Source organism: Capra hircus, chromosome 5 (genome assembly GCF_001704415.2).
Source record: "Capra hircus breed San Clemente chromosome 5, ASM170441v1, whole genome shotgun sequence".
Classification (NCBI taxonomy): Eukaryota; Metazoa; Chordata; class Mammalia; order Artiodactyla; family Bovidae; genus Capra; species Capra hircus.
Window position 1 is genome coordinate 76,736,520 of NC_030812.1, and position 23,377 is coordinate 76,759,896.

The following is a 23,377-nucleotide window of genomic DNA, read 5'->3' on the forward strand; positions in this document are numbered from 1 at the left end:
GGATGTGAGAGTTGGACCATGAAGAAGGCTGAGCACCAAGGAGTTGATGCTTTCGACCTGTGGTGTTGGGAAAGACTCTTGAGAGTCCTTTGAACAGCAGCAGATCAAACCAGTCAATCCTAAAGGAAATCAATCCTGATTATTCATTGGAAGGACTGATGCTGAAGCTGAAGCTGAAGCTCCAATACTTTGGCCGCCTGATGCAAAGAGCCAACTCATTGGAAAAGACCTTGATGCTGGAAAGATAAAAGGCAGGAGAAGAAGGGGGCGAGAGAGGATGAGATGATTGGATGGCATCACCGATTCAATGGACATGAGTTTGAGCAAGCTCCGAGAGATGGTGAAGGACAGGGAAGCCTGGCGATCTGCAGTCCATGGGGTCGCAAAGAGTTGGACACAACTTGACTAACAGCAACAAATTCCGATTTCACAGGATTAAAAGAATATGGTTAATTTTTTATTATTTTTGGTTATGCTGGGTCTTTGTTGCTGCATGCAGGCTTTCACTAGTTGCAGTAGTGAGTAAGAGGCTACTCTTCCTTGTAGTGGCTTCTCTTCTGGAGCACAGGCTCTAGTAAAATAGACTTCAGTAGTTGTGGCTCACGGGTTTAGTTACTCTGACGCCTGTGGAATCCTCCTCGACCAAGGATTAAACCCATGCCCCCTGCATTGACAGGCTGATTCTTATCCACGGTACCATCAGGGACGACCAGAGTATGGTTAACTATTGAAAACAAGCAGTTCAGTGCTCACTTTCTTATAGGAAGTGCTCGACAAACGTCACTCTCCAGTCCTCTAAAACACGCCCTTTGACGGTCATGGTTTCTGTATCTAAGAGGGTCTCTGGTGTGCATCCAGTAACGCTGGGCCCAGCATGGAATGCACCCCTGTAGTAACAGCGGCCACGCGTAGAGCCGCGAGGTTCCAGGAGGTACTAGGAGAGGTCCGGCGCCGGGCTAGCCCACCAGGGGCTACCGCCCGAGCCGCGCCAGAGGGACTGCAGAATGACAGCTCACGCAGTCCTTCTCAGAGCCCAAGACTTCCCTCTGGTTTATCACACTGTCTCTCCGGCGCAGCGTCCAGGGTTCCGCCCAGAAGGGGCTACGCGATCCCTCTGTAGTCGCGAGCGCGCCGGCGCCCGTCACCGGAAGAGGCGGGTGACGTCACGAGGGACTACGCTTTGCGCTGGAGGCGGGAGTTGACAGGCGGTCTCTGGCTAAATCTCCGCGGCCCCGGGACCGTGGAAGAGGCTCCGAAGGGCGGCCGCGATGCCCAGCCCCCAGCGGGTCAGTCAGCTCCTGGATCTGTGAGTCCGCCCCGGCCTGCCTTCCTCTCGCCCCGCCCCGGCACAGCCCGCGCCCGCCACCCGTCACGGCACCCCATCCCCGCCCCCTTCCTGCCTCCCATCGAGGAGGTCCACAGGCTGTTTCTGCTCCTGGGTCCGTGATTTGTCCTATCCTGGCTGAGAAAAATCGTGCCAAGTGGGCTGCCCGGCAGGCTTGCCCCTCTGTCCCCCGATAGGTGTCCGAACTCAGCCTTGACAGCTCCTCGCCCAGGCGATTCCTGGCAGTGGCCTGTCTCTGGCGGGAGCTAAAAGCCTTAGTAAAAACAAAACACTGGATGGAGCTCTCAAAAGCCTTCAGCAGAGTTACACCCAGTTGCTGTAATGGGGATAATTATTGATTCTTGGACGCAGCGCTTAAATCCCTGATTGCGCTTGCTGGGTTCAGCACCCTGGTCTACCATTCTCCAGCTGTATGACTATGGGAGAGTAGCTTAACCTTACAAAGTTGGTATAATAACAGCTACCTGTCTGATGGCGTTATGTGCTGTGCTTAGTCGCTCAGTCGTGTCTGACTCTACGACCACATGGACTGTAGCCAGCCAGGCTCCTCTGTCCATGGGGATTTTCTATGCCTGTAAAATATTCGTATCAAGTTACGGTCTCTGAAATTTCTTTTACTACTAGGCAGTCTTCTAAGGATTTAGGTTTAAATTTACTCCTCCCTGTAACGCTATGGCCTGTAACTGCCTAGTATTAAAAGAAATCTCAGAGAGCTTAACTTGATATGAATATTTTATAGGCATGTCATTATAGGATGGCTTATAAAGTGAGCATAAGGAAGTTCTTTAACCTTTGCAATGGTTTAGGACATTAGGAGTTTACAGATGGTAGGAGATTGGTTTAAAGTGATTACTTTAGGCTATTTTAAGAAGACGATTTAAGTTGATTGTCAGAGGCATTTACAAGAAATAAGTTTCACTTATGTTCATGATATAAACTAGATTTGGTTTTGCTTATGTGACTTAACTGGTTTGGTCACCTTGAGGGATTTTTCAAGCCTCATCTCGATTTATTTTATTTTAAAAAAATCCCCAACTTTCAGTCATTCTCTCAGCAAGCTAAGCGTGAACCAATATAGTGTTACTCTCACTACTCCTTCAATGTAGGCATTGGGATGGATGGTTTTGTAATTGCCCTTACCGGCAGTTGCACAGTCACCCTGGACACTGGCAGTAGGATCTTTGTGTTCTTCCAGTTGTCTAACACTAATGGATAACATTTGATGTGTGAGTAGCCACTGAAGACATTTAGAACTCTAGAGAGGATACAATGCGTTAAGGAGGCTAAGATGATGACTATCCGGAGAATAATAGCCAGGTATTGAAAAGGATTCTCCAGAGCAGAGATTTCCAACTAAATAATCAAGAGAAGTGTGTGTGTGTTAAGTCACCTAAGTCATGTCTGACTCTTTGCGACCCTATGGACTGTAGCCTGCCAGGGTCCACTGTACATGGAGTTCTCAAGGCAAGAATACTGGAGTGGGTTGGCGTTTCCTTTTTCAGGAGATCTTCCTGATCCAGGGATTGAACCCGTATTTCAGAAGTGTTGCCAATTTGTTGAAAGATTGGCATCTAGTCTTTCAGATCTTTTTGGTATATTAACATAGAAACTTTTTTTTTTAAACCAGTTATGCTGTTAACGAATCACAAGTCCATGTGCCCAGTGAGGGCTATCAATACTAAAACATTAGAGTTTGAAACAGAGATTTATTATAGATTCATACAAGGAGATGGGTGGTTCATGCCCTAAGAATCCCAAAGTTACTGAAAGCTCTCAGCAAGCCCCTTTAAAAGTAAAAGGTGAGGGGGGACGGGGGTGTGGTTAGTTGTTACAAACATTTTGTGTAAGATCCTTTGCTCTTGAGGTCAGGTGATGGTCAGGTAACATTCCTGTAAATCTCCACCAAATGAATGTTATTCTGTGTCTTGACAAGAAAGGGCAGGATCCCAAAGCACAGCTTTCACCCTCCAAGAGCCCAGGAGGCAGATCTCAGTTGGCAGTTCTCTCAGGGCCAGGTTCCCACATCCTGCCCAGATGTCATCTCTGAGGGAGCCAGGCACTCAACCCCACTGACCCTCAGTCTCCTCAAGCCACCTAGATGGGGAGACCAGGTTCAAGGCCTGGGCCAAGGCTAGTGGAGGGCCTTAGTAAGGGCTCTGGAGCCCTATAGAATAACACAGTTCTTAGTGTGTTCCGTGGGCGCTCCAGCTCACCTGCTGGCCCAAGACTAAGTGAGCTGGAGGGCCTCCTTTCAGGAGAAGGCCTGAATCTGCCTCTTACCTCACTATTCACCTAATGACCACCACACCAATGACCTTTGGGTAAATCACTTCCCTAATGGTCCCTCATTGACAGTTACTTGTGGACAGGGCCCACTGGGGCACTGAGCAATGACTGAGCAAGACCTGTTGCCTAGTAACAGAGTGCAGAGTAGTGAGGCACAGCAATGGCTGCCTGCTAAGGGCTGTGCTCATCTTGCTGTCTTACAATAGTACATGTACCTCCATCTTGGGTAGTTAGGGTGTCTAAGGCTATGCAGTTGTCTAAAACAACTCTGGCTAAAGAATTTCTAGATTCTTGCTGTGATTATAGAGTTTTTCAGAGGATAAGGTCTCTCTTAGTGAGATTTAAGTGCAATTTTTTGTTGGTGTCTTTTCCAATAAACTGAGTCTCTAGATTTTAATATATGAGGCATTGTCTTGTTTAAGAAGCAGACCACAGAAAGCTTTATGGAGCTGGTGGAAATAAGCCTTTTAGTATTACATTAATGTCTTATAGTACTGAACTATGTCATGGTTACTTAGGATGGGATTAACATGAAGATGCCTTATTTTAGGAAGTGGTATGATAGGTAAGCTCCCATGTAAGTAAGCTTCCATATGGTATAAGCAATCAGTTAGTTAATAAGTATTACTGTGGAAACAAACGAAAGGCAAAGATTAAAGATTAGTTGGAGCAAAGTATAAGTGTAGTTGTTGAGCCTAGAGAGCAGCCAGTCAAGAAAATTTTTGGAGCTGAGCTTAGATTTTTAGATGGTGGAATGAAGATGGCAGTTTTAAACTGATAGATTTTCCTGGTTTGCGGTTTGAATGTCAGTGATGATGTCATCAGGTGTTCTGAAGTAAGTATGAAGGTTGTTTTTTTGTCTATGCATGATCCATTATGGTGAATTTTCTGAAGTCTATATTAAGACCTATAGCTTTATCTTGTAGGGTTTGAGGAAAAGAACAGTTTAAGTTTTAATTTCAAGTCAGAAGGGTGGGAGAAAGTTGAAAATATTAGTTTGGAGAGTTGTAATCAGATTTTAGAGAAAACCGCAAGAGTTCAGGATCCAGTCCAGTTTACAGTTAGAAAAAAAAACCCAAAGAAAATAAGCAGGACTAGAATTTGATTATGGGTATGCCAAAGTTTTCTGTTTAAACATAATTTTTCTTTCTATAGTCACTTTTACCAAAGTAATTTGTTTGTAAAATAAGTCTAGTCTCTTTAAACCTGACTTGTTATTTACATAAGTACAGCAAGAATAGATTTTATGTGCATTCTCAAATATGATATTCCAATCAAAGCTTTGGTAATATCCAAGGGCTTTTATTGACTCTATAGAGTTAACTTTAGGAACTTCTCTGGTGGTCCAGTGGTTAAGAATCCACCTTCCAATACAGTGGACCCAGATCCAGTCCCTGGTAAGGAAGTAAGATCCCACAGGCCCTAGGGCAAATAAGCCCCCATATACCACCACTGTGGAGCCTGCTATCTCTGGAGCCTGTGTGGCAACAAAAGCTCCCTCATGCCAACAAAAGATCCCTCGTGCGACGACTAAGACCCGTCACAGCCAAAAACAAACAAACAAACACATATATATATATATATATATATATATATATATTTTAAAGTCAACTTTAGATACTTAAAACTGACTTAACAAGGAAACTCAGGTTACATCTTTAAAAGCCTCTTTTTGCTAAGAAGCCAAGTGAAGGACTTAGCAGTTATGTCCTATTACAGGGAAAACAAATTCTTATTGAATTTATGCAAATATCTATTGCCATGAAAATAGGAATAGTCAATAACAGGGTTTTTAAATTTTGTTTTAATTCTGAAGGAATCAGATAAGGAGAGAAAGAAAAATGTTTCATTTTTGTTTATAGAAGTATACCAAATTGTAGGTTTAGATAATTTAGAAGGAGAGGGAAAAAAAAGATTTTTAAATCTGGAAAACAAGCATTAAATAACAACGTTTCAAGAAAGGTCATAAAAGTTAGTTATTTTCATCAGTTCATTTGGGCCCTTGGCATTAATCTTTATTTTCCCTAATCTTGGGTTAGCAGTTTTATGAATTAAGCAGTTTCTCCATTAGAGTTCTAGAAATTCTTACTCAGTTTACTGGTATGATCATAAAGTTATCAGAAAGCTATATTCTAGAGTACTTGTCAGGGTCCTTTCTGTGACTCTTCACAAAGACAAAGCATTCTGGCCTATCAGTTCAGTTCAGTCGCTCAGTCGTGTCCGACTCTTTGCGACCCCACGATTCGCAGCACGCCAGGCCTCCCTGTCCATCACCAACTCCCGGAGTTCACCCAGACTCATGTGCATCGAGTCGGTGATGCCATCCAGCCATCTCATCCTCTGTCGTCCCCTTCTCCTCGTGCCCCCAATCCCTCCCAGCATCAGGGTCTTTTCCAGTGAGTCAACTCTTTGCATGAGGTGGCCAAAGTACTGGAGTTTCAGCCTCAGCGTCAGTCCTTCCAATGAACACCCACGACTGATCTCCTTTAGAATGGACTGGTTGGACTTCCTTACAGTCCAAGGGACTCTCAAGAATCTTCTCCAACACAGTTCAAAAGCATCAATTCTTTGGTGCTCAGCTTTCTTCACATCCATACATGACGATCCAACTCTCACATCCATACATGACCACAGGAAAAACCATAGCCTTGACTAGACGGACCTTTGTTGGCAAAGTAATATCTCTGCTTTTGAATATGCCATCTAGATTGGTCATAACTTTCCTTCCAAGGAGTGTCTTTTAATTTCATGGCTGCAGTCACCATCTGCAGTGATTTTGGAGCCCCCCAAAATAAAGTGTGACACTCTTTCCACTGTTTCCCCATCTATTTCTCATGAAGCGATAGGACCAGATGCCATGATCTTCGTTTTCTGAATGTTGAGCTTTAAGCCAACTTTTTCACTCTCCTCTTTCACTTTCATCAAGAGGCTTTTTAGTTCCTCTTTACTTTCTGCCATAAGGATGGTGTCATCTGCATAACAGGTTATTGATATTTCTCCTGGAAATCTTGATTCCAGCTTGTGCTTCATCCAGCCCAGTGTTTCTCATGATGTATTCTGCATAGAAGTTAAATAAGCAGGGTGACAATATACAGCCTTGAGGTACTCCTTTTCCTATTTGGAACCAGTAGTTGTTCTGGCCTATAGTTGATTGTAAATGCTTTCCAAGAAGAATTAAGAGTAGAACAATAACTCTCTGTGAATGACAAAAGACTTAAAAATAGCCATGGTTAAAGACCTGATGAGAGTTCCCTATTTAAAAAAATGATAAAATTGTCAGATAAATTCAGTTATTTCTATGACGTACAATATTTTAAGATGACTGATAACATTATACTAGGATGGGTCAGATTTCTAAGAATTTCATGTAATTTCTGGAATACATATTAATAACATTTTGCTGTTGTTCAGTCACTCAGTTGTGTCTGACTCTGCAACCCATGGTCTGTAGCACACCAGGCTTCCCTGTCCATCAGCCATTCCTGGAGCTTGCTCAAACTCTTGTCCATCGAGTCGGTGATGGCATCCAACCATCTAATCCTCTGTTGTCCCCTTCTCCTCCCACCTTCAATCTTTCCCAGCATCAGGGTCTTTTCCAATGAGTTGACTCTGCATCAGGTGGCCAAACTATTGGAGCTACAGCTTCAGCATCAGTCCTTACAATGAATAATCAGGATTGGTTTCCTTTAGGATTGACTGGTTTGATCTCCTTGCAGTCCAAGGGATTCTCAAGAGTCTTCTCCAACCCCACAGTTCAAAAGCATAAATTCTTCTGTGCTCAGCCTTCTTTATGGTCCAACTCTCACATCCCATACATGACTACTGGAAAAACCATAGCTTTGATTAGACGGACCTTTGTCAGCAAAGTAATGTCTCTGCTTTTGAGTATGCTGTTTAGGTTGGTCATACCTTTTCTTCCAAGGAGCAAGTGTCTTTTAATTTTATGGTGGGAGTCATCATGTGCAGTGATTTTGGATCCCAAAAAAATTAAGTCTCACTGTTTCCATTGTTTCCCCATCTACTTGCCATGAAGTGATGGGATCAGATACCATGATCTTAGTTTTTTAAATGTTAAGTTTTAAGCCAAGTTTTTCACTCTCCTCTTTTATTTTCATCAAGAGGCTCTTTAGAGAACCCCATGAACCCCATGAACAGTATGAAAATTCAGACAAAAATTAGTGTAAAATAAATAATTTTTTTCTTTGTAAAACCAAAAAGCCTTACCTTTTGTAATGTTGCAAAGGTTCAGTTTTCCTAACTAATTACAGACCTGATAAAGATAACATGAAGCATAGGAAATTATTTTGCTAAGACACAGAATCTTTATTTTTTTTTACTATAAATTTATTTATTTTAATTGGAGGCTAATTACCTTACAATATTGTATTGGTTTTGCCATACATTGACATGAATCCACCACAGGTATACATGTGTTCCCCATCCTGAACCCCCCTCCCACCTCCCTCCCCATACCATCCCTCTGGGTCATCCTAATGCACCAGCCCCAAGCATCCTGTATCATGCATTGAACCTGGACTGGTGATTCGTTTCACATATGATATTATACATGTTTCAATGCCATTCTCCCAAATCATCCCACCCTTGCCCTCTCCCACAGAATCCAAAAGACTGTTCTATACATCTGTGTCTCTATTGCTGTCTTGCATACAGGGTTATCGTTACCATCTTTCTAAATTCCATATATACATTAGTATACTGTATTGGTGTTTTTCTTTCTGGCTTACTTCACTCTGTATAATAGGCTCCAGTTTCATCCACCTCCTTGGAACTGATTCCAATGTATTCTTTTTAACGGCTGAGTAATACTCCATTGTGTATATGTACCACAGCTTTCTTATCCATTCATCTGCTGATAGACATCTAGGTTGCTTCCATGTCCTGGCTATTATAAACAGTGCTGCGATGAACATTGGGGTACACGTGTCTCTTTCAATTCTGGTTTCCTCAGTGTGTATGCCCAGCAGTGGGATTGCTGGGTCATAATGCAGTTCTATTTGCAGTTTTTTAAGGAATCTCCACACTGTTCTCCATAGAGGCTGTACTAGTTTGCATTCCCACCAACAGTGTAATAGGGTTCCCTTTTCTCCACACCCTCTCCAGCATTTATTGCTAGTAGACTTTTGGATCACAACCATTCTGACTGGCGTGAAATGGTACCTCATTGTGGTTTTGATTTGCATTTCTCTGATAATGAGTGATGTTGAACATCTTTTCATGTGTTTGTTAGCCATCTGTATGACTTCTTTGGAGAAATGTCTGTTTAGTTTGTTGGCCCATTTTTTGACTATGTCATTTATTTTTCTGGAATTGAGCTGAAGGAGTTGCTTGTATATTTTTGAGATTAGTTGTTTATCAGTTGCTTCATTTGCTATTATTTTCTCCCATTCTGAAGGCTGTCTTTTCACCTTGCTTATAGTTTTCTTTGTTGTGCAGAAGCTTTTAATTTTAATGAGGTTCCATTTGTTTATTTTTGCTTTTATTTCCAATATTCTGGGAGGTGGGTCATAGAGGATCCTGCTGTGGTTTATGTCAGAGAGTGTTTTGCCTATGTTCTCCTCTAGGAGTTTTATAGTTTCTGGTCTTATGTTTAGATCTTTAATCCATTTTGAGTTTTTGTGTATGGTGTTAGGTAGTGTTTAGTTTCATTCTTTTACAAGTGGTTGACCAGCTTTCCCAGCACCACTTGTTAAAGAGATTGTCTTTTCTCCATTGTATATTCTTGCCTCCTTTGTCAAAGATAAGATGTCCATAGGTGCATGGATTTATCTCTGGGCTTTCTATTTTGTTCCATTGATCTATATTTCTGTCTTTGTGCCAGTACCATACTGTCTTGATGACTGTGGCTTTGTAGTAGAGCCTGAAGTCAGGCAGGTTGATTCTTCCAGTTCCATTCTTCTTTCTCAAGATTGCTTTGGCTATTCGAGGTTCTTTTTTATTTCCATACAAATTGTGGAGTTATTTGTTCTAGCTCTGTGAAAAATACCGTTGGTAGCTTGATAGGGATTGCATTGAATCTATAGATTGCTTTGGGTAGTATACTCATTTTCACTATATTGATTCTTCCGATCCATGAACATGGTATATTTCTTCATCTATTAGTGTCCTCTTTGATTTCTTCACCAGTGTTTTATAGTTTTCTATATATAGGTCTTTAGTTTCTTTAGGTCGATATATTCCTAAGTATTCTTTTCGTTGCAATGGTGAATGGAATTGTTTCCTTAATTTCTCTTTCTATTTTCTCATTATTATTGTATAGGAATGCAAGGGATTTCTGTGTGTTGATTTTATATCCTGAAACTTTACTATATTCATTGATTAGTTCTAGTAATTTTCTGGTGGAGTCTTTAGGGTTTTCTATGTAGAGGATCATGTCATCTGCAAACGGTGAGAGTTTTACTTCTTCTTTTCCAATTTGGATTCCTTTTATTTCTTTCTCTGCTCTGATTGCTATGGCCAAAACTTCCAAAACTATGTTGAATAGTAGTGGTGAAAGTGGGCACCCTTGTCTTGTTCCTGACTTTAGGGGAAATGCTTTCAATTTTTCACCATTGAGGATAATGTTTGCTGTGGGTTTGTCATATATAGCTTTTATTATGTTGAGGTATGTTCCTTCTATTCCTGCTTTCTGGAGAGTTTTTATCATAAATGATGTTGAATTTTGTCAAAGGCTTTCTCTGCATCTATTGAGATAATCATATGGCTTTCATTTTTTAGTTTGTTAATGTGGTGTATTACACTGATTGATTTGCGGATATTGAAGAATCCTTGCATCCTTGGGATAAAGCCCACTTGGTCATGGTGTATGATCTTTTTAATGTGTTGTTGGATTCTGATTGCTAGAATTTTGTTAAGGATTTTTCCATCTATGTTCATCAGTGATATTGGCCTGTAGTTTTCTTTTTTTGTGGCATCTTTGTCAGATTTTGGTATTAGGGTGATGGTGGCCTCATAGAATGTGTTTGGAAGTTTACCTTCCTCTGCAATTTTCTGGAAGAGTTTGAGTAGGATAGGTGTTAGCTCTTCTCGAAAGTTTTGGTAGAATTCAGCTGTGAAGCCATCTGGACCTGGGCTTTTGTTTGCTGGAAGATTTCTGATTACAGTCTCAATTTCCGTGCTTGTGATGGGTCTGTTAAGATTTTCTATTTCTTCCTGGTTCAGTTTTGGAAAGTTGTACTTTTCTAAGAATTTGTCCATTTCTTCCAAGTTGTCCATTTTATTGGCATATAATTGCTGATAGTAGTCTCTTACAATCCTTTGTATTTCTGTGTTGTCTGTTGTGATCTCTCCATTTTCATTTCTAATTTTATTGATTTGATTTTTCTCCCTTTGTTTCTTGATGAGTCTGGCTAATGGTTTGTCAATTTTATTTATCCTTTCAAAGAACCAGCTTTTGGCTTTGTTGATTTTTGCTGTGGTCTTTTTTGTTTCTTTTGCATTTATTTCTGCACTAATTTTTAAGATTTCTTTCCTTCTGCTAACTCTGGGGTTCTCCATTTCTTTTTTTTTTCTAGTTGCTTTAGGTGTAGAATTAGGTTATTTATTTGACTTTTTTCTTGTTTCTTGATGTATGCCTGTATTGCTATGAACCTTCCCCTTAGCACTGCTTTTACAGTGTCCCACAGGTTTTGGGTTGTTGTGTTTTCATTTTCATTCATTTCTATGCATATTTTGATTTCTTTTTTTATTTCTTCTGTGATTTGTTGGTTATTCAGTAGCATGTTGTTCAGCCTCCATATATTGGAATTTTTAATAGTTTTTCTCCTGTAATTGAGATCTAATCTTACTGCATCATGGTCAGAAAAGATGCTTGGAATGATTTCAGTTTTTTTGAATTTACCAAGGCTAGATTATGGCCCAGGATGTGATCTATCCTGGTGAAGGTTCTGTGTGTGCTTGAGAAAAAGGTGAAATTCATTGTTTTGGGGTGAAATGGCCTATAGATATCAATTGTATCATTTAAAGTTTGTGTTTCCTTGTTAATTTTCTGTTTAATTGATCTATCCATAGGTGTGAGTGGGGTTATTAAAGTCTCCCCCTATTATTGTGTTATTGTTAATTTCCCCTTTCATACTTGTTAGCATTTGTCTTACATATTGTGGTGCTCCTATGTTGAGTGCATATATATTTATAATTGTTATATCTTATTTTTGGATTGATCCTTTGATCATTATGTGGTGTCCTTCTTTGTCTCTTTTCACAGCCTTTGTTTTAAAGTCTATTTTCTCTGATATGAGTATTGCTACTCCTGTTTTCTTTTCGTCTCTATTTGCATGGAATATCTTTTTCCAGCCCTTCACTTGCAGTCTGTATGTGTCCCCTGTTTTGAGGTGGGTCTCTTGTAGACAACATATATAGGGGTCTTGTTTTTGTGTCCATTCGGCCAGTCTTTGTCTTTTGGTTGGGGCTCAACCCATTTAAGTTTAAGGTAATTATTGATAAGTATGATCCCGTTGCCATTTACTTTATTGTTTTGGGTTTGAGTTCATACATGCTTTTTGTGTTTCCTGTCTAGAGAAGATCCTTTAGCATTTGTTGGAGAGCTGGTTTGGTGGTGCTGATGAATTCTCTCAGTTTTTGCTTGTCTGTAAAGCTTTTGATTTCTCCTTCATATTTGAATGAGATCCTTGCTGGGTACAGTAATCTGGGCTGTAGTTTATTTTCTTTCATCACTTTAAGTATGTCCTGCCATTGCCTCCTGGCCTGAAGAGTTTCTATTGAAAGATCATCTCTTATCCTTATGGGAATCCCCTGTGTGTTTTTTGTTGTTTTTCCCTTGCTGCTTTTAATATTTGTTCTTTGTGTTTGATCTTTGTTAATTTGATTAATATGTGTCTTGGGGTGTTTCACCTTGGGTTTATCCTGTTTGGGACTCTCTGGGTTTCTTGGACTTGGTTGATTATATCCTTCCCCATTTTAGGGAAGTTTTCAACTATTATCTCCTCAAGTATTTTCTCATGGTCTTTGTTTTTGTCTTCTTCTGGGACTCCTATGATTTGAATGTTGGGGCATTTAACACTGTCCTGGAGGTCTCTGAGATTGTCCTCATTTCTTTTAACTTGGTTTTCTTTTTTCCTTTCTGATTCATTTATTTCTACTATTCTATCTTCTACTTCACTAATCCTATCTTCTGCCTCCGTTATTCTACTGTTTGTTCCCTCCAGAGTGTTTTTTATCTCATTTATTGCATTATTCATTATATACTGACTCTTTTTTATTTCTTCTAGGTCCTTGTTAAACCTTTCTTGCATCTTCTCAATCCTTGTCTCCAGACTATTTATCTGTGATTCTATTTTGGTTTCAAGATTTTGGATCATTTTCACTATCATTATTCAGAATTATTTATCAGGTAGATTCCCTATCTTTTCCTCTTTTGTTTGGTTTGGTGGGCATTTATCCTGTTCCTTTACCTGCTTGGTATTCCTTTGTCTCTTCATCCTGTTTATATTGCTGTTTGTGGGGTGGCCTTTCTGTATTCTGGCGGTGTGTGGGGTTCTCTTTATTGTGGTTTCCTCACTGCATGTGGCTTATCAAGGTTTCCTGGTTAGGGAAGCTTGTGTCAGTGTTCTGGTGGGTGGAGCTGGATTTCTTCTCTCTGGAGTGCAATGAAGTGTCCAGTAATGACTTATGAGATGCCAGTGGGTTTGGAGTGACTTTGGGCAGCCTGTATATTGAAGCTCAGGGCTGTGTTCCTGTGTTGCTGGAGAATTTGCATGGTATGTCTTGCTCTGGAACTTGTTGGCCCTTGGGTGGTACTTGGTTTCAGTGTAGGTGTGGAGGCATTTGATGAGCTCCTGTCAATTTATGTTCCCTGGAATCAGGAGTTTTCTTGTGTTCTCAGGATTTGGACTTAAGCCTCCTGCTTCTGGTTTTCAGTCTTATTTTTACAGTAACCTCTAGACCTCTCCATCTATACAGCACCCTTGATAAGACATCTAGGTTAAAGATGAAAAATTTCTCCACAGTGAGGGACACCCAGAGAGCTTCCCAGAGTTACATGGAGAAGAGAAGAAGGAGGAGGGAGATAGAGGTGACCAGGATGAGATGAGGTGGAATCCAAAGATGAGAGAGCAAGCTAGCCAGTAATTACTTCCTTATGTGTGCTCCACAGTCTGGACCACTCAGAGATGTTCATGGAGTTATACAGAGAAGAGAAGAGGGAGGAAGGAGACAGGTGGCCAGGAGGATAAAGGGGGGAATCAAAAGAAGAGAGACAGATCCAGCCAGTAATCAGTTCCCTAAGTGTTCTCCACTGTCTGGAACACACACAGAGATTCACAGAGTTGGGTAGAGAAGAGAAGGGGGAGGGAGGAGATAGAGGTGACCTGGTGGAGAAAAAGGAGAGTCCAAAGGGGGAGAGAGCAGTCAAGCCAGTAATCTCGCTCCCGAGTAAAAATGGGTACTGAAGATTGGGTTCTTAAAGGTACAAAATTGATAACAAATACCAAAAAGCAAAGATTAAAAATCTAGAGTAGAGGTTGGATTTTCAAAAATACAATATTAAAGGAAAGAAAAAAAGGAAAAAAAAGTCACAAAAATTATTAAAAAATATATATAAATGAAGTTTGCTTTAAAAAATAGGGTCTCTTTTTTTTTTGCGAAGTAATAGTAGGGTATAAAAATGAAAATTAAAGGAGTAATAGAGGACTTAAAAATTTTTAAAATAATGATAGTAAAAATATATCTAGGACTTTCTCTGGTGGTGTTGTGGGCAGTGTGGGGTCAGTTCATTTTTAGCTAGTTCCTTGATCCAGCTTATATTTCTCAAGATCTATAGGCCCCTTCCTATGTAGTCGGTACTAACTACAGGATTGTAATCTATTGCACCTGTCACTTCCAAGACATTTCCCTCTGTTTTAGCTTCTTCTGTTTGCTGGTCTCTTCAGTGTCTGATTTCCTCCCTGACACAGGGGGCCGTGGTGGACACTTTTTTAGGCTCACTTGTTCGGTCACACTGTGGGGAGGGAGGGACGCTGCAAACAAATAACACTGGCGTGTGCTCGCAATGTCTCAGCCACACTGGGCCTGCCCCCGCTCATGGCACGTGTGCCCTCCCTGCCCACACTGTTCAGGCTCTAGGTTGCTCCACTGGGAAGCATCCAAGGCCAGCCCTGGGCTGCATGCACCTCCCAGGTCTAAGCTGCTCAGGTTCACGCGCTGGGGTAGTCCTTAGAGGCACAGACTTGGTTGGGCTTGCGTTTTGTGCCCTCCCCAGGTCCGAGCAGCTCAGGTGATGAGGTGTTTAGCGAGCACGGTCGCTGTGACTTATCACCTCCCCCATCCCTGCCGCTGGGTTTTCCAGAGGTACAACCGGCACACCTTCTCAGGTGGATGTTGAAATCCAGAACCCCAAAAAGTCTTAGTTAGCAAAGAAGCCTGCTTGCAGTTTTGTAGATAATGTCTCTCTGGGGCTGTGATTGCCCCCTTCCAGCTCTGGCTGCTGGTCACCAAAGAGGGGTGGTCTGCAGCCAGCTGTCTCTGTTCAGTCCTTTGTTCTGTGAGTGGGCCTGACAGTGTGTTACATTAGGGCTTTCGCATGGTAGGTATCCCACAGTCTGGTTTGCTCGCCCAAGTTAGTTCCCTCAGATTGCCCTCAGGGCATTCAGGCCCGGTCCTTACTCTAAGCAATGCAGCCCGCACCTCCCTGCCCAGCCTCTGCTTGCTAGTGGTGGGTGCAGGCATCTGCGCTGCTTCTCTACTGGGGGGGAATTACCGTTGGGCACGTGATCTGTGGGTTTTAATTATTTATTTATTTTTCCTCCCAGTTATGTTGCCCTCTGTGGTTCCAAGGTTCGCCACAGACTCAGCAGTGAGAGTGTTTCCTGGTGTTTGGAAACTTCTCTCTTTTTAAGACTCCCTTCCCGGGACGGAGCTCCCATCCCTACCTCTTCTGTCTCTCTTTTTGTCTTTTATATTTTTTCCTACCTCCTTTCAAAGACAGTAGGTGCCTGATATCCTCTGCCGGCATTCAGAAGTTGTTTTGTGGAGTTCACTCAGCGTTTAAATATTCTTTTGATGAATTTGTTGGGGAGAAAGTGGTCTCCCCATCCTGTTCCTCCACCATCTTAGGACTGCCCCCCAGAATCTTTAGTTTCTAGATAGATTACACAAAAGGTAAAGAAAAACCTTTTATAATATTAAGAGTAGATGAGTAATCTACTTTTTAACACAGGGGGCAGGGTACCTCCAATTTGTATCAGTTTATTACTGAGCTCATTTTTAAAACTCTTATAAGTAAATCTATTTAAGTTTAGCTAAATTCCACCTTTCAACATAAAATTTATAAACAAGCAACTTTCTATATTCATTTAGACTTTGTATTAGTCCTTTTGCTCATTTTGGAGTAATCAGTAATTTTACTTTACAAAGTTACTGTATAAAATTACTCCCTTTCTTTCCATAACAAAAACACAACCTGTATTCTTTACATATTCTTCCCTGATAGCTCAGTTGGTAAAGAATCCACCTGTGATGGGGAGACCCCAGTTCAATTCCTGGGTCAGGAAGATGCCCTGGAGAAGGGATAGGCTACCTACTCCAGTCTTTTGGGGCTTCCCTGGTGGCTCCATTGGTAAAGAATCTGCCTGCAGTACAGGAGACTTGGGTTTGATTTCTTGGTCAGGAAGATCCCCTGGAGAAGGAAGCAGCTACCCACTCCAGTCTGGCCTGGAGAATTCCATGGACAGAGGAGCCTGGCAGGCCACCATCGGTGGGGTCTCAAAGAGTTGGACACAACTGATCGACTTTCACTTTCATATAGAAATACATCCCATTTCTCTCTCATACCTTGTATACAAAGTTGTTTTCTTTCATTTTTGTTTCTAGTATTTATTTTTATATATGATTATAAAATTTAACTTTTATTAACATTTATTTTCCAGTGGAAACTCAGAAGCATGCAGTTGTTGAACTGTCTATCATATAGCAGCATCCTGTAGTAGATTAGCAAATTCATGAATACATAATTACAAAACATATTTTTAGAGACATGTTTTTTTTACAGTACAACTTTTTCTCACAGTTTCATTGAGAAATAATTGACATGCAGCACTGTGTAAGTTTAAAATATACTGCATAATGACTTGACTGACATATACAGTAAGTTCAGTGAATTATCTGTCATCTTATATAGATACAAAATAAAATAGAAAAAAAAACATTTTTCTCATGATGAGAATTCTTAGGAATTATTCTCATAACAACTTTTATATGTGACATACAGTGTTAATTGTATTTGCCATGTTGTACATTCCATCCCTAGCACCTATTTGTCCTATAACTGCAAGTTTGTACCTTAAAGATTAATGCCTTCATTCAATTCCCCCTGCTTCTGGTAATCACAAATCTGATATCTTTCTATAAATTTGTTTTTTGTTTTTAAATTATACTTGTCCTACAACACTGTATTAGTTCCTGTTACACAAAATAGTGATTCAGTATTTCTACACAGTTCAAAGTAATAACCACAATAAATCTAGTTATAATATCTTACCATATAAAGATATTTTATAGTTATTGATTATATTCTATACACTATGTATTTCATACCCATGACTCATTTATTTTTCAACTAGAAGTTTATACCTCTTAATCCCCCTCATCTATTTCTTCCTCACCCCATCCCCTCCCCTCTGGCAGCCATCTGTTTGTTCTCTATATCTGTAGCTATAACTGTTTTGTTATGTTCAGTTTTGTTTTTTAGATTTCACATATAAGTGAAATTACATAGTATTTGTCTTTGTCTGACTTATCTCACTTAAGCATCATGCCTTCTAGGCCCATTCATATTGTCGCAAATGGCTATATTTCATTCTTTTTAATGGCTGAGTAATAGTCCATTTTGTAATATATATCACATTTTTATCCATTCATCTCTTGATGAGTGCTTAGATTGCATCCATATCTTTATTATAAGTAATGCTGCATTGAATGTAGTGTAGTATATATCTTTTTAGTTTTTGTTTTCTAAAGATAAATACTTAGGAGTGGGATTGCTGGATCACATGGTGGTTCTATTTTTAACATTTTGAGGAATCTCCATACTGTTTTCTATAGTGGCTGCACCAATTTACATTCTCACCAGCAGTGCACAGGGCTTCCCTTTTCTTCACATCCTTGTCAACACTTGTTACTTCTCTTTTTGATAATGTCCATTCTAACAGGTGTGAGTTGATATCTCATGGTTTTGATTCGTATTTCCTTGATAATTAGTGAAATGATCATCTCTTCAGGTGCCTCTTGGCCATCTGTGTGTCTTCTTTGGGAATGTATCTATTCCGGTCCTCTGCTCATTTTTTAAGTTGTTTGTTTTTTAATGTTGAAATGGATGAATTCTTTATATATTTTGGATATTAACCCCTTATCAGTTATATTGTTTGCAAATATCTTTATATTCACTAGGTGGCCTTTTGTTTTGTTGATAGTTTCCTTCACTCTGCAAAACCTTATTAGTTTAATTTAGTCTCATTTGTTTATGTTTGCTTTTGTTTCCCTTGCCTGAGGAGAAATAACCCTACAAGTACTGCTAGGACCAGTGTCAGAGAGCTTAACTACCTATGTTTTATTCTAGGATTTTTATGGTTTCAGGCCTTTCATCAAAGTCTTTAACCCAGTTTGAGTTTATTTTTATATATGGTATGAGAAATGTTCTAATTTTATTTCTTTAAATGTAACTGTTTAATTTTCCCAGGAATGCTTATTGAAGAGACAGTCTTTTCCTCACTGTATATTCTTGCCCCTATGTCATAGTTTAACTGACCAAAAATGTTTATTTCTGGACTTTGTATTCTGTTCCATTTAACCTAATGTGTCTGCTTTTGTGCCAATACAATACTGTTTTGATTTCTGTAGCTTTGTAGTACAGTATGAAATCAGGAAGCATGATGCTTCCATCTGTGTCCTTCTTACTCAAGGTTGTTTTGGCTGTTGAGGGGTCTTTTGTGTTTCCATACAGATTGTCAGATTATTTTTTGTAGTTCTCTGTAAAATGCCAGTGGTGTTTTGATAGGAATTGCATAGAATCTGTAGATGGCCTTGAGTAGTATGATCATTGCAACAATATTAATTCTTTCAGTTCATGAAAACAGTATATCTTTTCATCTATTTGTATCATCTTCAATTTCTTTCATCAGTGCTTTATAGTTTTCTAAGTACAAATCTTTTACCTCCTTAGTTATATTTATTCCTAGGTATTTTATTCTTTTTGATGTAGTTGAACATGGGATTTTTTTTTTAATTCCTCTGTCTGGTAGTTCATTGTTAATATACAGAAATGCAACAGATTTCTGTATATCGTATCCTGCAAGTTTACTGAATTCACTGATCAAATATGGTGTTTTAGATGGTGGCTTTGGGATTTTCTATGTATAGTACCATGTCATCTGCAAACAATGATGGTTTTAATTCTTCCCTTCTTATGTTGATTCCTTTTATTTCTTTTTCTTTTATTCTTTTTATTTATTCTTTTTATTCTTTTTTATTTATTTCTTTTATTTCTTTTTCTTTTCTTTTCTGCTGTGGCTTGGACTTACAATACTACATTGAATAGAATTGGTGAGAGTGGTATCCTTGTCTTGTTCCTTGTTTTAGAGGAATTGCCTTCAACTTTTCACTGTTAAATATGATGTTAGATGTGGGCTTGTCATATATGGCCTTTATTATGTTATGGTACATTACTTCTATACCAACTTTGTTGAGAGTTTTTATCATAAATAGATGTTGAATTTTGTCAAAAGTTTTTATACATTTATTGAGATGATGATATTTTTCTTCAGTATGTTAATGTGGTATAACTCATTAATTTCTTTGTGGATATTGAACTATTCAAGGATGAGATTGATTCATCCCATCCCTGATGACTCTTTTAATGTACTGTTGAATTCAGCTTGCTAATATTTTGATGAGGATTTTCACATTTATGTTCATCAGTGATGTTGGCCTGTAATTTTCTTTTTTGTGATATGTTTGTCTGGTTTGGGTATCAGATTGATGATATTCACTCACAGAATGAGTTTGGAAGTGTTCCTTGGTCTGCAATTTTCTGGATTTATTTGGGAGGAACAAATAAACTTATTAACCTTTTTCCTAAATTTCTGGTAGAATTCACTTATAAAGCCATCTGGTCCTGAAGTTTTGTTTGTTGGGGGATTTTTAAATTACTGATTCAATTTAATTCAGATTTATAACTGGCCTGTTCACATTTTCTATTGTGTAATTTTTTTAATCTGCAAGAGGCATGTTTATTACTCAACCTCAGTAGAGACTTCTCCAGTTGTCCAGTGGTTAAGAATCTGCCTCCCAATTCAGGGGAGTTGAGTTCAATCCCTTGTTGGGAAACTAAGATTCCACGTGCTGCAGGGAAATTGATCTTGCACACCACAACTAGAGAGAAGCCCTCACACTGCAATGAAGAGCCTTTGTGCCACCAGCAAGATCCCAAGTATTGCAACTAAGATCCAACATAACTAAAAATAATATAATAATAATAAATATTTTTTTAAAATTAAAAAAGAAAGCAATTGTAAAAATTAAAAAGCCAAAAGTAGGTAAAAATTAATGTTTCAGTATATTATCATATTTAGAATTGGTCTAGAAAAGCTATGATAGGTAATGAATATCCATCATTTAATTTAACTTAGTATAAACTTTTATCTTGCATCTATTTAATCTACTTGTTTTTAATAAGTATGCTTGGCCTTAAACATTAAACAGCTAATAATCATCTTATATTGTTTTTCTTGCTGACAAATTTTGTAGCATAGAAATAGCACAAACTTCTTTGACTATTACCTTGGTAGAAATGGTTGTGTGTTTACATTATATTTCATATTGACAACCCTGAGGACAAGCCTGTTTTATTAAACTGATACATTTAAGTTGGCTTTTATTTAGCAAAGTTTATTCCAGATAATACAAACTTGAAAAACATGTGGGTTAGTCTCTATAATTTACATAAGTGCTTATTTTCCTTTAAGTAGATTAAATAGAGCTCTTTAAAAATTTTCACATAACATACATGAATTTGTGTATACATGCATCTATATGCATAAATAGACACAGATCATATAACTTTCATTTTAAAAATTTAGCCATGCATCAGGTACAATAATATAAAGCTTAAAAAAAAAATAGCTGAATCCAAATTGTTTCTGACAGATGGAATAAATTAAGGTTACCTGCTTATGGCCAGAGTTTTACCAAAATTTTTCTGTCTGTGTGCTGTAATGATTCTTTTAGGGAAGCTATTTTTGGGGTCATTTTGTCTTTTAGAAGTTTTTGCCTACCATTGTCTCTGAGAAGTTTGGGATATTCTTTTTTTAAGGGTGTCACTAAGATGAACTATCATATCTAAATTAAAGATTCCCCAAAGTGGCTACTGCAAATCCAGTTATCCTTCATAAAGTTCACCTATTTTTTCAAAAAGTCTCAAGATCTTGGTCTGTGATTTGGACCAGGTAGAACCCATCTTCACCTTAGATTCTCTAGGACATCTTAACTCTGAAGGGTACGGTTTTTGAACAGCTGTTCTGAAACCAGGGGATTACTCCTCCCAACCCCCCACTTTTTGATCAGGGTTGGGTACTTACCAAAAAGTTTCAGTAACAGTTCTTAGTAAAATTGGAGAGCTCAACACAAAAGGTAGTGATGCTTGGATCCAAGAGAGATTTACCATGAAACTCCATGGTCAGTGAGAAAATAGTGAGCATAATGAACTCTATTAGTACTGGCACTTGTTTACTCACCACGCCCTTGACTAATTAGGGGTTGTCTATAGGTCCCACTTCTGACACCAAAAACTGTCAGAACAAAATAAAGAGAGATTTATTTGTTATGAATATTTTTTTGAATGAGGAAGAAGCTATTCATGAACAGAGACTTCAACTGAAAGTGGTTAGAAGTTGAGTTATGTAGTTACAGGATGGTTTATAAAGTGAGAATGAGGAAGTCATTTAACATTTACAATGATTGGCTATTACAGTGGAAGTTTACAGATGACAGGAATTTGGTTAAAAATGTTTATCTTATACTATTTTGGAAGATGATTTAAGTTTTACCTATTGTTATCAGAAGCATATATAAGAAACAGTCTAAGTTAACTTTTGCTTAAGTTCATGAAATAATCTAGTTTCACTTATGTAGCCTAGCTGGTTTTGTTTTCTTGGAGGATTTTCAAGCTTAGTTTCCATTTTATTTTAACACTAGCAAGTAATATATCGGAGAAGGTGATGGCACCCCACTCCAGTACTCTTGCCTGGAAAATCCCATGGGCGGAGGAGCCTGGTAGGCTGCAGTCCATGGGGTCGCCAAGAATCGGACAGGACTGAGTGACTTCACTTTCACTTTTCACTTTCATGCATTGGAGAAGGAAATGACAATCCACTCCAGTGTTCTTGCCTGGAGAATCCCAGGGACGGGGGAGCCTGGTGGGCTGCCGTCCATGGGGTCGCACAGAGTCAGACACGACTGAAGCGACTTAAGCAGCAGTAGCAGCAGCAAGTAATATATACTAAATGCTAGTTATTGTTACTATTAATTATTTTACACCAGAAATTGTGCTGGAAATTGCAGTTGTAAAGGAAATTGTTTATCTCCAGGAGCTTTCAGTCTGTTAATATTGCCACAAAAAAAGTTAAGATTGAGAAGAACAATTGCTTTAATCTACCAAATGCCTTCTAAAAGAGTAGGATTTGACATTTATGTTATACCTCATAAACTTCTGGCCCTCAGTCCACAGTCACTTTTCATAAAAGAAAAATCTATTGATTCTCCTTTATGTAGACTCAGACTTGCATAGAGTCCTGAATAAAGTATCTTGGTTTAGTTCTTGGCATAGTTTTTATACTTCATCCAAACAGAGTATCTTTTCTGTCAGTAAAGACAGAGTGGTTCGGCATCTGAGCAAGCCAAGCAGCCATGACCCATCAAAGGGTTCTTGGGGCACTTCAGAGGTTTCCCAAGGCCCATGGAGGTGGCAGAGGTCTCCTCCACCCACCAGTGCCTCAGCCTTCGTCCATGGCATCAGCCTCAGGCTTCACAAAAGTAAAAACAAGCCAGGAGTAAGACAAAACCAGTACAAATAAATCCACAAGTCAAAACAGCTACAGTCAAGTTCAAGGAAAGCAAAGAACTTGATAAGCAAAAGCTACCAGAAAGATGGCAGAGTAAAAGGACATGCACTCATCTTCTCCTACGAGAACTCCAAAGTTGCAGCTAATAGCTGAACAACCATTGACAGAAGAATGTTGGATCCCACCAAAAAAAGATACCGCATGTCCAGGGGCAAAGGATAAGCCCCAACAAGACAGTAGGAGGGGCGAAATCATGTTTTGAATCAAACCCCATACCCACCAGAGAGCTCAGAGGGCTCAAACAAAACATTCGCATCAGGACCCAGGGACCCCAGAAGAGACTGAGCCAGACCTGCCTTTGAGTGTTTGTCACCTGTGGGGGCATGGGTCAGCAGTGGCCTCCTGCGAGGACAGGGACTCTGGCTGCAGCAGACCTGGGAGGGATGGCGTGTGAGCCCCACCATAGAACCACTGAGTAGATAACCCGCAAACAGGAGAACAGTTACACCAAAGAATTCCTCACACTGCTGCAAAAGTTCTAGGGCCACAACATATTTCCCAACTGGGGATCCAGTAGAGGGACTGAGAACCCCCAGGGAATTTGACTTTGAAGTCCAGTGGGATTTGATTACAGAACTTCCACAGGACGGGGGCAACACTC

The 23,377-nt window shown here is 39.5% G+C and overlaps 1 protein-coding gene across 2 annotated transcripts in view; it reads left to right on the forward strand.

Moving 5' to 3' along the window:
- Positions 1,163–23,377, forward strand: part of AMN1 (antagonist of mitotic exit network 1 homolog) — a 77,289-nt gene continuing 55,074 nt past the window's right edge. The window contains exon 1 of one of the 2 annotated variants that reach the window (XM_018048340.1): positions 1,163–1,306. In XM_018048340.1, coding sequence (XP_017903829.1) covers positions 1,269–1,306 — 38 coding nt within the window. In that variant the 5' untranslated portion in view covers positions 1,163–1,268. The remainder of the gene's footprint in view (positions 1,307–23,377) is intronic. The other variant, XM_018048341.1, reaches the window with a different exon arrangement.